Raw genomic sequence first — 14,135 nt, 5'->3', positions numbered from 1 at the left:
TTCAGCAGATGGTACGGGCATACGATCTAAATGGTATGGGCATTCAATTCCAGTTTTCAGAGATTTTTAGTAGTGGTGCAAGTCAGACAACCACCTACAAATATTCCTTGATAGTGCAACTGTACCCCTTAACACCATATTGGGGAATATGGGAATTTTCCATAAGTTTGGGACACGTGGTCAAAAGTTTAGATTAACCATAACTTGAACACCACTAATCCAAAATGAGCGCTTTATAGCTCTTTAGATTTCATTTTTCAAGCGCTTTCCAACGATAGGTCATATGATAGGGTTTTGAGAAACTTACAAACATGTTATCCATGTCCCCTTTTTTAAGTATTCAAAAATGGGAATTGGGAAATTCCCAAATTCACTAATATGGTGTTCCTTGTTTAATGCAATTTATGCTCAATTAATATAATTTATTCCCTTTTAAATTTCCTCTACCAAATTAAAGGCTGGAGATATCAAAAGATATGCACAGGAGAATGGAACGGGCGTACACTTCTCAGAAATTCATCTAGAATTCAAATTTTGCCTACTCTCCTCCTCTGATTTCTACTAATTCGGGTGTTTCCCAACTGTTTTTTTGAGTTTTTGTTTTTATGGGGGGTTGGGGCTAGTCCCTAGCTACCTATTGATACCTAGAATGTGTAAGGAAACCTAATTAATTAAGATAAATTATATTTTTAAGCTATTCATGCAAATTAGCAAAAGTTAAACAAAAATTAGAAATTGTATGAATTTCAAGAGCAAAATCAATCACCTACTTGTGTCTCCCACATTTGATGAATACTTTGATGCTCTAATACTCCATTGATCTCCATAGCTCCATTGAACAAAATTAACAAACAAGTAACAAGCTCAACAATATGCAACAACCGGTGGATTTACACTCCAACCAGGCAAAATAAAGACTCTAGCAAGTGAAATGTGTGGAGTACCCTAAGCTAAGTGCTCTCCCCCTGGTGGCACCAAAGATGTTAACCTAAACATACTATCTTGCACACAAGAGAGGAAAAGAAAAAGAAAAAGAAACCATATAAGGGTCAATTCCGGAGAATAGCACTTAGCCAACCCTATGAGGGTTAAATCCCTTATGTGAGACCGCCGCTAGGGGCTCACTCACACCACCGCTCTTGTGTCACCCAAGTGGAGATTCACACGCTAGGTGAAGAGCAAAGAAGGAGGGAGCTATGGAAATCTCTACCTTTAGTCTATGCCAAAATGCATGAAAGAAGGGAGAGGAGAAGAGAAGCTAGATTAATACCATCCCTACCATGCATACACAACAATCAAGCTATGGAAATCTCTACCTTTAGTCTATGCCAAAATGCATGAAAGAAGGGAGAGGAGAAGAGAAGCTAGATTAATACCATCCCTACCATGCATACACAACAATCAAGCAAGCAAGCATATACAACACAAGCAAGCAACCACAAGAGAGAGAGAGAGAGAGAGAGAGACAGAGAAAGAGAGAGAGAGAGAGAGAGAGAGAGAGAGAGAGAGAGAGAGAGAGAGAGTCTATTGAGACAAATGGGATTGTCCCTTTTCATATTCCATAAAATCTATTATATAAATGAGCTCACTTTTTACAATGGTCGGCCACCCGTTTACAATTGGGGCCCCAAAACTAGCTTTATAGCTCCATGTACATCTCATTCCTAGACTGGCATTATACAAGCCATAAGCATTGTCATCCCATATCTCTTTTATCAATAAGCACTAAGGATAAGTTACAAGAAACGTGACCACGCTTCAAAAATAATGTTAATCGGAGTGGTTAACATCTTGTAACACTCTTCTATCTTCAAGGCCTCCCGTTGCCTTTGCTTTAGAGATGTTGAATAGCCACCAATGATACAGTGCACATCTATTGAATGGCTACCAGTGATGCAACATATAGCTGTTGAATGGCTATCAGTGATACAATGAGCAATATAAGGTTTTATACCTTATGAGGTTGTTAAGACCTTTGAACGCAGCAAATAGGAAATGATCAGAAGTTAAAAGCGGCAAAGGATACTAGCGTTATGCAAAAGGCAGCACATAAGAGCAGTACATGATGGCGAAACTGTTGCAAGGCCAAGGGGGCAAAGCTGGCTCGGATACCATGTTTGAATTATAAGATTATGGTGGATCAAAAGAACAACTAGCCATGAGCATGATAGCAGAGAAAAAATGCATGTTCTTTAATTGAAGAAAAGAGCCTTCAAATAGGCCAAGGTAGTAGCCTTGATACATAAGCAGTGATATCATCATCACATGGGTAGTATGCTACATTGTAGGCTATGGAATATCCACATGCCCACTTGCATGAGGCACCTTCTTCTAGTTGATACCTTTACCCATATGCTATTTTTTGCCAATTTTAAATACCCTTTTTCAACCATTTAACTTCACATGAACTAAAACCATACCCAATGTCCATTCAAGCAGAGATTGGACATGGCCATTGGGAGCGATTTTCCAACACTACCACACTAAGATACAAATAAAAATGGGCTTCTTAATTTAAGAAGTTTTACAAGGTCCCTTAAAATAGCCTTTATTGCGCAAAAATGAAGTAACAATATTTAGATTAAAATGATAATTATAGCAAAAAAATTTACAAAGTGACCCTAAATTGGGTCAGCAGGCACATCCGCACCCATATGTTGCCTGTTAGAGTTATCCCACTCCTATGGTGGCAATAGCAAGGTAGGAGTCTGGGTTCAGAATACTAGGCAATGAATAACCCCTAGTTTTGTGCCCTTAAACCCTTACTTAATTACTATCATACAATTAGCTCTCTGGAGACTCTCTAAATTGAAGTACACTCCTATTACATACTTAAGCATTTTGCATAATGTAATAGAGAATGGATAGAGAGAAGTGTTTGCTCATTAACTTCAATAAAGATTACAAAGTTTTATGAGTTCCATAGCCAATTGGCTGGTATAACAATACTCTCTCTCTAACAGTCTAACACTCATGCAAATAAGCTACAAGTAATAAGCATCCAACTGTAGTTTTGTCAAGCTCTCTATATCATAGTTGTATATCTAACCTTCTAGCCAAGCTCTAACCATGCTAACCTTCTATTAATGGATAACATACTTCCTCACACACACAAGAGAAACAAGAAGAGAAAGGTGCACGCAAGGGTTGAATTCGATGAATGGCACTTAGCCAACCCTATGAGGGTTAACTCTTTGATTTTGAAGCCTCTAGGGGCTCACTCCACATGTAAGATTCCTCCCCAGCCCCTCAAGATGTCCAATATCTTCCCTTGTAATCAATTCCCTCTTCAGAATAATAAAAGATCTTGTTTCTATCTATTTTGGCTTAGAGAGAGAAAATATTCTAGAGAGAGGTTATTCAATTTTTAGATATTTTTGGATGAAAAAATATCTCTTCTTATTAAAATAAATTCCCCCGAAATAGAAGTTCAAAAAGAGTTTCAGAAGGTGCATTAGAAATAAATTATAATCTGTTCAAAAGACCTTATCCTAAGGGTCCAGATTTTCTAAAAATTTTAGATTAAGATTCTGAGAAGCCAATTACATTAATCCAAATGTAGGGAGGAGATAAATTGAGGAAATAAAGAGAATCTCCCCAAAAATGAGTAAATACTCACATAAGATGAAGAGTGGACAAAGGACCAAAGGAAATACTAAAAAAATAAAATTTTGACACCTTAGAGTGGGGATTCCCCCTCATAAAGGAGGCACCTATTTCACATGTATGGTTGAGTTTTAAACTCTCAAATAATGAGATATTTCATCTCTCCTCTCTCCTAATTCAAGTCTAGTTCCAAAAAGTAAGCTAAACTGACCCAAAAATGGTCAAAAATTGACCAAATTGATCTGGAAAATTCTAGAATCAGTTTGCTTTGTTAGAGGCTCACTTTTTCCTATAATAGAAGCCTCCCGCTTTGTAGAAGCTTAATAGTGTTTTATGCACTGTTACTCTACTCCTCCCTAGAGCTAAAAACATTGAATTCTTTGACAATTCACTTGTTTTTGACTATTTTCCTCTACAAAGAATTGGTGGCCACTCTTGATCCAAGCAAGAGTAGAACCCTCAATCCCTCAAGCCAAAGGATAGCTCACAAAACTCCATGTAAGTCAGAAATTCTACTTTTTTCTAATTCTATTCTATGGTTTTATGATTTCTTGCTTCTTTCCTAGTTTTACTAGCTCTATGTACATCAAATCCTCATGACCGGTGTTACACATGCCATAAGCTTAGTCATCCCATGTCTCATTTATAATTAGTGCATTACGCGGTTACAAAAAGATGAGTTACAAAAGGCGTAGTAGTCGCGCGAAGGTCATGTTAACTAGGCTGGTTAACATACCGCCCTCCCTAAAGCATGTCCATCCTTGGAACTAGTTGAAGCTATCTATAGTAGATGGAATAGGTGTGGACAAAGTCCCATCGCAAGAGGTACGAGCGGGAGGGGCACAATGGAAGACCCGGTAGCTAGTCCAAAAGGTGGTCTCCTCAAAAGTTTGGAGCCTCCAAGCAGGCATCCACATAACGCATTCGTAATAGCCGAATAGCTGCTTGAGAGTTGGCCCTTTGTTGATGTCAAAGGCAAGCCTTGGGATCCTTCAAAGTAGTGGTTCCATGTGTGGAATGACTAGCAAGGTGATGAGGCTGAAAAAGCATATAGTTGCGATCACCACTAGGTCCAAGACCTGGTCATAGCGGCGGATAAAATCATGAAAATGTTAAACCATAAATTCTTTTATGCATGGATGTTGCACAGATGGGGGTGCAAACCATGGGAATTCGAACTATAACTTTGGGTTTTTCTTATGTTCTTTGTGGAATGTCTTCCAGGTCCACCGTCGTCAAATGGGAAGGTAGTCAGGGCTGATCTGTATTACATGTGGTGCCTTACAGTAGACTTCCCAAATGAAGGGTTTGCCAAGGAAAGGTCGCCGCCATGCCAATATCAACTGCTCGCCCATGAGATCAAACGTTATGGGACGAGCAGGTGGGTGGCCAGTGGTGGTAGCCACCATGGGTTGTTCGAGGTGGGTGGTCATGCCACGAGGTGGTGCTTCGCGGGCGAGGTATGGGCAAAGGAAGTAGATATCAAGGCAGCCAGTGACGTGGGTAATGGGTTGATCCTAGAGTTGTCGACCAAGAAAGATGGTGATGGCCTACTTGAACTCCATGTGGTCCAGAGGTTCTCACCAGTTAAAAAGGTTCAGCGGAGGGTCGACTTCCTTGCTCAGGTGGGGGTGGTGGCAGGATCTCTCCTTCTTCGAGTGGTGGGATGGTGGGTTGTTGAGTCGGCGATGGGGGTGGATGTGTGGTTGATGATGAGGGTAGTGTGGCAAGGCCGACATCAAGAAAGGGTGGGGGTTTGGCTGACATGGAGGGAATATCCCAAAATGCGGTGTGCATTGCTAAGTTGAGGGATGGTAATGGTGGCGAGGGTGGTGCAGGTGATGGGGGTGGAGTGGAAAAGTGAAGGGGGGGAGAAGAAGGTGGTGCACACACAAAAAAGAGGAAGTGTAGAAGTGCCTGAGGGTGGGGGTTGTTCGTGGGGAGGTGCAGAGTAGGAACCAGATGGGGGAGGAGGGGGTGGGGGGAAAGAAGGTCTCTGGGGTGGAGGTGGCAAGCTGCCATGCCCATCACTGCCATCATTGTTGTTGTCATCTCCGGCAGGGCCAGCTTCAGCACAGCAGCTTGAGGTTCATTAGCATAGAAAAATTGAACCGCCACCATGGTAGGCTCAGCTTCAATGAACTCCCAGGGAAAAGCAACATGTGAGTCATCAAACTAGAATATGCCAGTGGCGGCCATAACTTCGATCTGAAGGAAGCACCTATGGTACAGAAGGAGCATTTCGGCAGCCGAATAAGGGGAAAGATGATCATGTGAGAGAGATAGGTATGCGTCATTGACCACATGCCACCCAATAGTTCAAAAGTATGTCAGTGCCCTTTGGGAGATTTCTGGGTGGTACGGGTAAGGGCATACACTGTCGGGGATAGATAGATCCAATACGTCCGGCAGGGAGGGCGAGGTCAGAAGGAAAGCCGTATAGCAGAGGAGAATGCTCCAACCTATGAGTAGGGCTTGAAGAGGGTGTAGGGGGAGTTTAAAAAAATCATGGCGGTGTTGGAACAAAAGAAGCCCCTGCTGCAAAAAGAATTGTGGGATTAGGGTTACGCTGTCAATAGTGAGTTTGGTTAGAGCATAGGTGTATTGGTGGTAGGAGAGTGGCTCATCTCGACATAGATGTTATGTTGCAAAAGGTTAAGTTTGATGCTTTGTAATTGAAGATTGAGGAGTTGGGAAGGGGTTTGTGGGGGGAATGCCAAAACTGGGAGCTCGGTGGGCGGTCTCCATGAGCGCGTCCACCTTGCGGTCTCCATGAGCGCGTCCACCTTGCGGTCGATTGCTGTGGAGGAAGGAGCCGATGGACTGGGGATAGAGGCTGGGCTGCCCGGGCCTCTGTGTCTCCAAGTTGCTCATGAAAGTGGTGGAGGGTGGCCTCCTGATGTGCAGGCCTTCAATGACTGTAAGCTCATGGTGAGCTCTCTTAGCCGTTGCATGGGCTTGGGTGACCTACTGTTGGAGCTTAGTGATTCGTGTAATAGTAGTTCCCAACTGCTCTGTTTGCTGGTCAAATTTTTTTTGTAGCTCCATAAACTATAAGTTAGCCTATCTTTAGACACAGCTCTCGCCTGGGCCTTGGCTAAGAGCTTCTCTTGTTGGGAGACTTGGGCCACTTCTTGTTGTTTGTATATACAGTCTGTCATCTGAGTGATGAGCTCCCATGCCATGTGGGAAAACCTGAGGGCGATGTTCAAAACATCTCTGCCACCACGAGCCGCACGTATTCTTTCCGCATAAGCTTGACTGGAACTAAGACTGCCTGAGCACACCCAACGAAGAGTGTTCACGATATTCTGGGTAGCGCTGGGGGAGGATGGCATCTTTGTAAATCTTTCGGGAGGTGGGGTTTCAAATAGACTTCTGTTAAAAAATCTTGCTTCAGCCTCTCCTCTTCATCTTCGACGACCTTTTTGGTAGCTTCTAAAGCTACTACTATTTCCTCCTATGTTGGCCTTGGTCTGGGGGGCGACGGAACTAGTTCAGTGTGACAACTGGCGCATGATGTGACCTCTTGGCTACTGGTGGAGTAGGAGAAGTGGATGGTGGGGAGAGAGGTCACCATCTGGCCCGTTGAGGTGGGTTGCCCTTGGCAATTCATCCCATCCAATTCCATAATAGATGACCCTAGTTAGTAAGGTTGCTGCTTGAACATATTGCATGTAGCTCACGAAAAAGGTAATTGGACTAGTTCACCATCTGGCCTTGGTGTATTCTAGCCAATGTAGTCATGCTGCAGGAATGCGGTTAAATCTATTGGTCCACCTTATAGTGAGTAAAAATTGTAATGCATGGATGGGCATGACTAGATCTTCTTGGGCTATATTCCCCCACTCAACTCTATCCTTGATGGGGTTGCCTTGTACAGACTGTGGGTGAGCTTTGTGGCATTGGTTAGGTGTACATATGGCTACTCCATATGGGGAAGTGCAAGAGCATATCACCCAAGCTCCATACTCAGCTGAACTTTGTGCCTCTTCCCCTTGTCGTCCATGACTTCGATTGTGTGTTGATTGGCATCATGAGCCTCTATGAAGTACATTGCATTATACAGGTCTGGCCCCTAAGGCTCCAAGGTGGTGGGCAGTCTTCCCAAGCCGACGAGCTGTTCTAATTTATGCACCACCAAGAGGTTAGCTGCAATTGCTCTGTAGCATGGACTTGTGTAGTAAAGGATCTTATGCTCTACTTTACAATTGTTCTTCATAGGTGAATGGACCTGCTTCATCAGTGCTTCACCCAAGTGAGAGAGCTGGGTGGTGGGTTGCTTGGCATACTCTTGGAAGTGGCCTCCAGCTAGTCTTTAAGTCCAAAGAGAGGTGTGATGGAGCACTTCCTAGGAGGAGTCTGAAGTACCCGACATTTTGCTGGCTAATTGTGTGTGAGAGTTCAAGAGAAAAATTTGCAAGAGTTTGGCTAGGGTGAGAGGGAAAAGTGAGGAAATGGAAGGGGGGGCATATTTATAGGTTTGGGATCAGGAGGGCACAGTCATGGCAAGTCCAAGGAATGGGTGTGGCACTCTGAAGGAATGGGGCACAAAAAATTATGGCACAGATGTGGGAAGTCAGGCAGTGTGAGCAAACGGGCATGGCAAGTCAAGCAAACTCGTGTGAGAGCTTGAGTGAACGGCCGCAGCTTTAGAGTGGTTGAGAGAACGGGCATGCAAACTAACTTGGAAAGGCGAATAGGCGTGGGCTTGTGGAAACAGAAGGAACATCATGGGCTTGAGAGAAATGGTTAGGATGGCCGCGGGCTCACGGAGTAAACAGCTGTGGCAACGGGGTGAAGATGGAACGGGCATGCCAAACTTGGTACATCCGTGGCAATTTAGGATCTCAGAAGAGAACGGCCATGGTAAACTTGGTACGTCCATGGTAAATTTTATTTTATTTTTGGTGTACCTGAAACAGGTTTTATACACAGAAGCTATGCTAAGCTTTGCTGCCAGCACCCCGTTTGTTGCGGGTTTTGTACTGATCGCGTGCCCAGTTGGCCAAGACAAGGAGTCGATTCTAGTTAGGTGTTGACAAGGTCGTGTGGGAAGCACTTTCTGAAGGGATTCTGATGAGGGTGGTTAGGAAGTAGGTGAGGCTGAGGGAGTTGATGGTAGCTTTGTAGTATTGTTGAGCCTCTAAATGATAGGCAGGGGGATTTCCAACGTTGAAGGTATATCTGTAAGGAAGTTCATCAGTGATAGCAAGGGGTGGTGGTGTCATATAAGACCTTCTGCTTTCCTTTGTTCTGAATAGTCTTCACTACAGATGTTACCTTGGGTATCCATTGATGGGTAGGCGATTGTGGTGTGACACGAGGTAGGGGTTTAGGTTGGAGAGGTTTGGGGATCCATATGTTATGATTTCCCTTATATAAATTTTGGGCGCGGAGAAGGGGTTTTAGGATCCACCGAAGGGTTGATTGCATGGGTTGAGGGTTTGATCGAGGGTCAAAATGCCTTGAAGAGCTCTTATGTTGGCATCGATCTGATACCCTGTAGGATTGAGGTTGGTGAATGGAGGGCCTGCACCGGTGACACGAGGAGCTTTGGGTGCTTGTTGGGCAAGGGGGATGGTGGGACCTTTTGGGGATCCACAACTGAGATTCACCTTCATAGTAACCTTGTCCTGTAAGAAGTTTCTTGGGCACCCACTGGTGGTGAGACATCAAACCTTGTAGAGATTTGTTAGTATGGTTAGCAGTGTTAGTTGGGTTAGTGTGACCTGGTGGGACAACAACTGGTGATTTGGCAATATAAGAGTGAGATGTTGCTATGCGTTGTGGTAGTGTGGGTGTGAGAGGCATTGAACAAGCAGCCTCATTAGGAAGTGAATGGGGTCTTCTTGGGCCCTTTAATTTGCCCAAGCCTAATCAAGGTGATTAAGGAATAGCCAAATGGGGGGTTGCCATGTGGACTGAAATGTTGGGTTTTTAAGAGGTGTAAGAGTGGTCAAAGGGTGCACTTTTTCCCCCAAAAGGGGGGGGGGGCAATTTTACAATTTTCGGACCTCCATAACTTCTACATACAAGCTCCGATTTGAGCGGAGATTATAGATCCGTGATCTACGCATCAAGAGCTTTCCATAGATATGTTACATGATATGGTTTTATCCGCTAGATTTTAAATTCCATTTTTCTCCCAAAATTCAAATTTGAATAAAGTAGCCGTTTTGAAGCTTCTAATTAGAAAACGTTTCTTCTTAAGAGAAAAGGTTTGACTCCCTTAAACTGCCAAATAAAAGGGCCCAAGAAGCCTTCCATTGAGGTCCTAATGCTTTTTTGGGGGAACGGAGTGAGAACGGTAAGGTGTTGGGGTGATTGTGGGTGGTGGATTGGGGAGTGCTTGGCATGGGGAAGCAGCGGGAACTGGCTCTTCATCCATCATGAATAGTGACTTAGCCCAGAAGCCAATTGTAGGGTAGCCATCCGATTATCCCAATCGATATTGCATCTGTTTTATGGCCCATCCATCCCCTTCCTACTAGGAGGATTTCTTCACGGATTGTTCTTGTAGGCATCACATAAATCTTCCCTTCTAAGGGATAATTTCCGATGTGGAATAAAAGTGTGACTGTGCCAATGCAATGAACATGCTATGAGGCAACTGTTGTGACAATGGTTGGGATTACTTTCAGTGTAGGTTCCTCGAGAGAACGTGTTTAAGGCTGAAAATTAGAAGCTACTTTTGTCTACTTTTTTGTCTTTCAATTTGTCATAATCGGATGTAGTGTGAAGTGTCTTTTGAAATATGGATGGAAGTTAGAAATGTCATGCGAAGTAGTAGTGGTGATCCGCAATAGAAGAAGAGGGATTTTTCATTCGCAGATATGCAGATTTATGTACTCAGATAGTTGACAGTTATTTTGACAATGAAGATGCAGTGTGTTTTGTCAATCTGGTTGTCATTGTGGCATTGTCATTCTGTAGTTTATTTTGAAGATTGATGTGATGAAGATGTTTTGGAAGTATTGCAGTTTTGTGTTATGGATTAGTTTGCTGTGTGTTTGGGAAGTGATACATAGTTAAACAGTTTGTCAGTTTGTTTGTCAGAAAGTCTAAATTTCCCTTGAAGTTTGTGAAAGCTGTGGTAAGCAGTAAACACTGGCGATCATCACGGTGATTGTGGCAAGTCGTCATGGTCGAATTCATTTTCTTCTTTTGATGGCAAGTGCTAAAAACATTATGATTTGAAGGCAGATTTTGATTTGAAGATGGATTCTAATTTGTCAATGCAAATCTCAGCCAGCACTCAAATTTGTGAGCGTTCACGGTGTTGTGATGCAATGTCAAGGTCGAGTTTTCTCTCTTTGTAAGGGGGATGAGTGCCAAGAAGACGCCGAGCAGCAGTTACGATGGCAGTTACACTGGCAATTACGATTTCTTGAAAGTCAGATGCTGAATGGTAATACATTCTGGAGAATTCACAATAGCCTTCATATTCTTATTTTGTAAGATCAGTAGTAAGGCGGCAAGGTTCATTAGCAAGGAGGATCATGGCGGATTTTGGTTGTATGGCAGATTTTGGCAGTTGACAGTTTGACAGTTTTTCTGATTTGTAGACTGAATCTGCTTTGCAACCAGAAGGTAACTTTTTATGGCAAATTTCAAGGAGAAATCATAATATTATCAATTTAAAATATTTCAATCAATTTTAAGCAGCCAATTAAATGGACTTTGCGGATCCCGCTATAGCATCCGTGGCTCTCCGTTTAGCAAATTTAATGGGTCTCAGATTGGTGTGGTGCTGAATATGATTGTTGTATTTTAATTATGTGAGTGTGTCATGGGGGGTAAAAAGAAGAAGAAGAAGTGCAAGATTTGCATGAGTGGGAAGCATGAGGTGGATGATTGTCCATGTGCAATTGATGAGTGCTCAAATAAAGATGCATGTAGGAAATGGTGTATGGTTGACCTATGCACACAAAGTTTCATAAAATTATCCGTAAAGTGCATAAAGCATCATCTTGGGAGGACATGGAGACTGCATTTGAAAGGTTGGCAGATTTTGAGGATGACTTAGAGAATGCATATGAATGGTTAGCTGATCACAAAGGAGACAGGCGAAAGTCATGTTCCAGTAGGAAAAGCATTGGGAAGTTACAAAAAGCATGCGAGAAGTTGAGGGATGCACATGAGGATGAGTTCAATGGGGAGTCAAGTGATGATGATGACATTTGGATTGGCATGGAGATTGAAATCCATCAAGTGGGGATACCAAAGATGGAGGAGAAGGAGGTGCAAAAGGAGGTTGGCCAAGAGAGCCTAGAAGAGCCCCTAGATACCCCTAACCTACCACTAGAGTATGCTCATGGAGTGGAAGAGGAAGATTCATTGCTTAACCTAAGGTTACATATGTCACTTGCATCTGAGGAATGTTGTGAGGAGAAGCAGATCATACATAGTAATGATGTTGTTCATGTCATTCAAAGCGCAATTGAAGAGGTGGATACCAAGATGAATGAAGAGGAGGATGTGATTCAGCTATTTTTAGGTTCCATGGATGATGTGTGTGGAATTACAGATAAAGAATCAACTCAGGAGGAATTCCCTGAAATCAGATTTGCTGAAGAGGAATTTTTGGCAAATATGTCAGTTCAAGAAGAATTTCCACCAGAAAAATCCGCGCAGGAGGATTTGCAGCCAAATGCAAAATTGATAGTTGAACCCTATAAATAGATTTTGCAATCAAAAAACCAGTGGGAGGAATTTACAACAGACAGGTGTATTTCACAGGAATATGGCGGAACAAGAGCAAAATCCGTTCTTGTACATCAAAGCATGGTTGTTGCAGATAATTGTTATGGTCACATTTCAGGTGCAGTAGGAATACCAGAGGAGTTTCCAGATGCTAATTTTGATAGTTGGCGGATTCAAGCGGATTTTTCGACTAATATAAGTGATGTTGCGGATGATCAGGGAAATCAAAATTTTGACTCTGAATTAAAGGACATATTTTGATGTCACAGGTTGATATTCAGCAAGGAGATGTTTCAGTTTTGCAAAGAATTTGAGCAAGTGGATTGATTTTTGGTCTGAATCAAATACAGGTCTTATGGATCAAATTGAGCAGGAGGATTGTCAAGAGCAAGTTGTTAAAGAGTACAAAGCAGGTTTGACACATTTGGGGGATCAGCATATGATGCCTGAGATGCGGGCTGATGAAATTTTAAGCTTAAGTTTGATGGATGTGCATTCTAACATGGATGTAGGAAAAGTTGTCAATTCAAATATATTTTTGTTGAATGATGTGTGCTTTCAAGTTGATGACAGAATGGAGGTGAATTTGTGCAAAATGGGTTGTCAGATGTGGATGACAAATTCTAAAATACAGATGATGGCAGATTGTCAAAATTTAGATATTCATGTGTCGCAGATTTTGGAGTTGCAAATTGGTCAAAGAAGATTGCATTATAGGATGCATAGTGATCAGTTTTCATGGTTTATGGATCAGATCACATCTAAACAGGTTCAAAGGATTCCAGAGGATTATATGCGGATTATTTTCCTGATTTTTATGGAATTTTCAGATTTTAGAGCAAAGTTGGTTTGTGTGTATCAACACAGGTTTCTTGCATATTGGTGTCACATTTTCATAGCAGATGGCCAAATAAACCTACACAAGTTGATTGAGACTGATTTTGATCGCTGGAGGATTCAAACGGAATGCAAACTCTTATGAGGGAAGTTGCAAAAGTTGTCAAGGGTCAAAGTTTTGGTTTTAAAGTATCTGAATCTCTAATGTTGATGAGAAATGTTGAGTCTAACTTTCCAAATGTTTTCATTATGAAGAAAAATGGTGATCAAATTGACTATTTGCAGATTTGGGTTCAAATTTATTTGACAAAGGCTGTTTTGATAGCATTCAACTTGGAGGATCTCAAGTGCAGATATTTGATGAATGTGAAGCAGGTTTTACAAATCTGATTATGTCAAAACAGGTGTGGAGGATTAGATCAGATTCAAGGCAGAATTATGATGCAGAATTTATAAGTATTCTGGAAGTGTTATCTGATTTGACAGTCAGGTTTCTTTCATTCTATTTGACAAGGGAGTATGGTCCGATTTTCAAAATGCGGAGGAAGCAATATTTCAATGAATGGATAGGAGGCCAGATCAATAGTGTGAGATCCTTGTCCGCACCGCGCAATAGATTCGGGTACTAGCAGCAGAAGTAGTACATCTTGCGCGGACAGGGTCCCACACACGGGGCCTCGCCCCCCACGGATATCCGGACAAGAGACTAATCCGTTGGTTTTTCCAAAACCGAACCCGAAAAAACTTCCTTTATCCGGAAAGCACGGGCGATTCCACCGGGATAACTTTTTACTCTAACGTAGTCAAGACTATTACTGATCAAACGCAAACTGATCCGACTGCACCTATAAAGATACTCGGTCCGATCAAGGAAGAAACTTGCACTTGGATCATTGGGATCAACGCTTTTTTTCCCATCAAGAGGCATAGTCGTTGATTCCTATCCATAGAACAATTACTATCCGGGATTTACTTCATCTATCCTA

At 42.4% G+C, this 14,135-nt stretch overlaps 1 protein-coding gene across 1 annotated transcript; it reads left to right on the top strand.

Annotated features, from left to right (window-relative positions):
- Positions 1 to 11,589: 11,589 nt before the first annotated feature.
- LOC147639466 (uncharacterized) lies at positions 11,590 to 12,291 on the top strand. The gene has a single exon (XM_086794294.1). The coding sequence runs from the start codon at positions 11,590 to 11,592 to the stop codon at positions 12,289 to 12,291; it is 702 nt and encodes a 233-aa protein (XP_086650420.1).
- The last annotated feature ends 1,844 nt before the right edge of the window (positions 12,292 to 14,135 follow it).

Source organism: Cibotium barometz, chromosome 4 (genome assembly GCF_041138505.1).
Source record: "Cibotium barometz isolate CiBa-2024 chromosome 4, ASM4113850v1, whole genome shotgun sequence".
Classification (NCBI taxonomy): Eukaryota; Viridiplantae; Streptophyta; class Polypodiopsida; order Cyatheales; family Cibotiaceae; genus Cibotium; species Cibotium barometz.
This window is presented reverse-complemented; position numbering and strand designations above follow the sequence as displayed.

Bases quoted from the DNA above. Each gene is read 5' to 3' on its own strand.
- LOC147639466 (XM_086794294.1), top strand. From the start codon at position 11,590: ATGGAGACTGCATTTGAAAGGTTGGCAGATTTTGAGGATGACTTAGAG.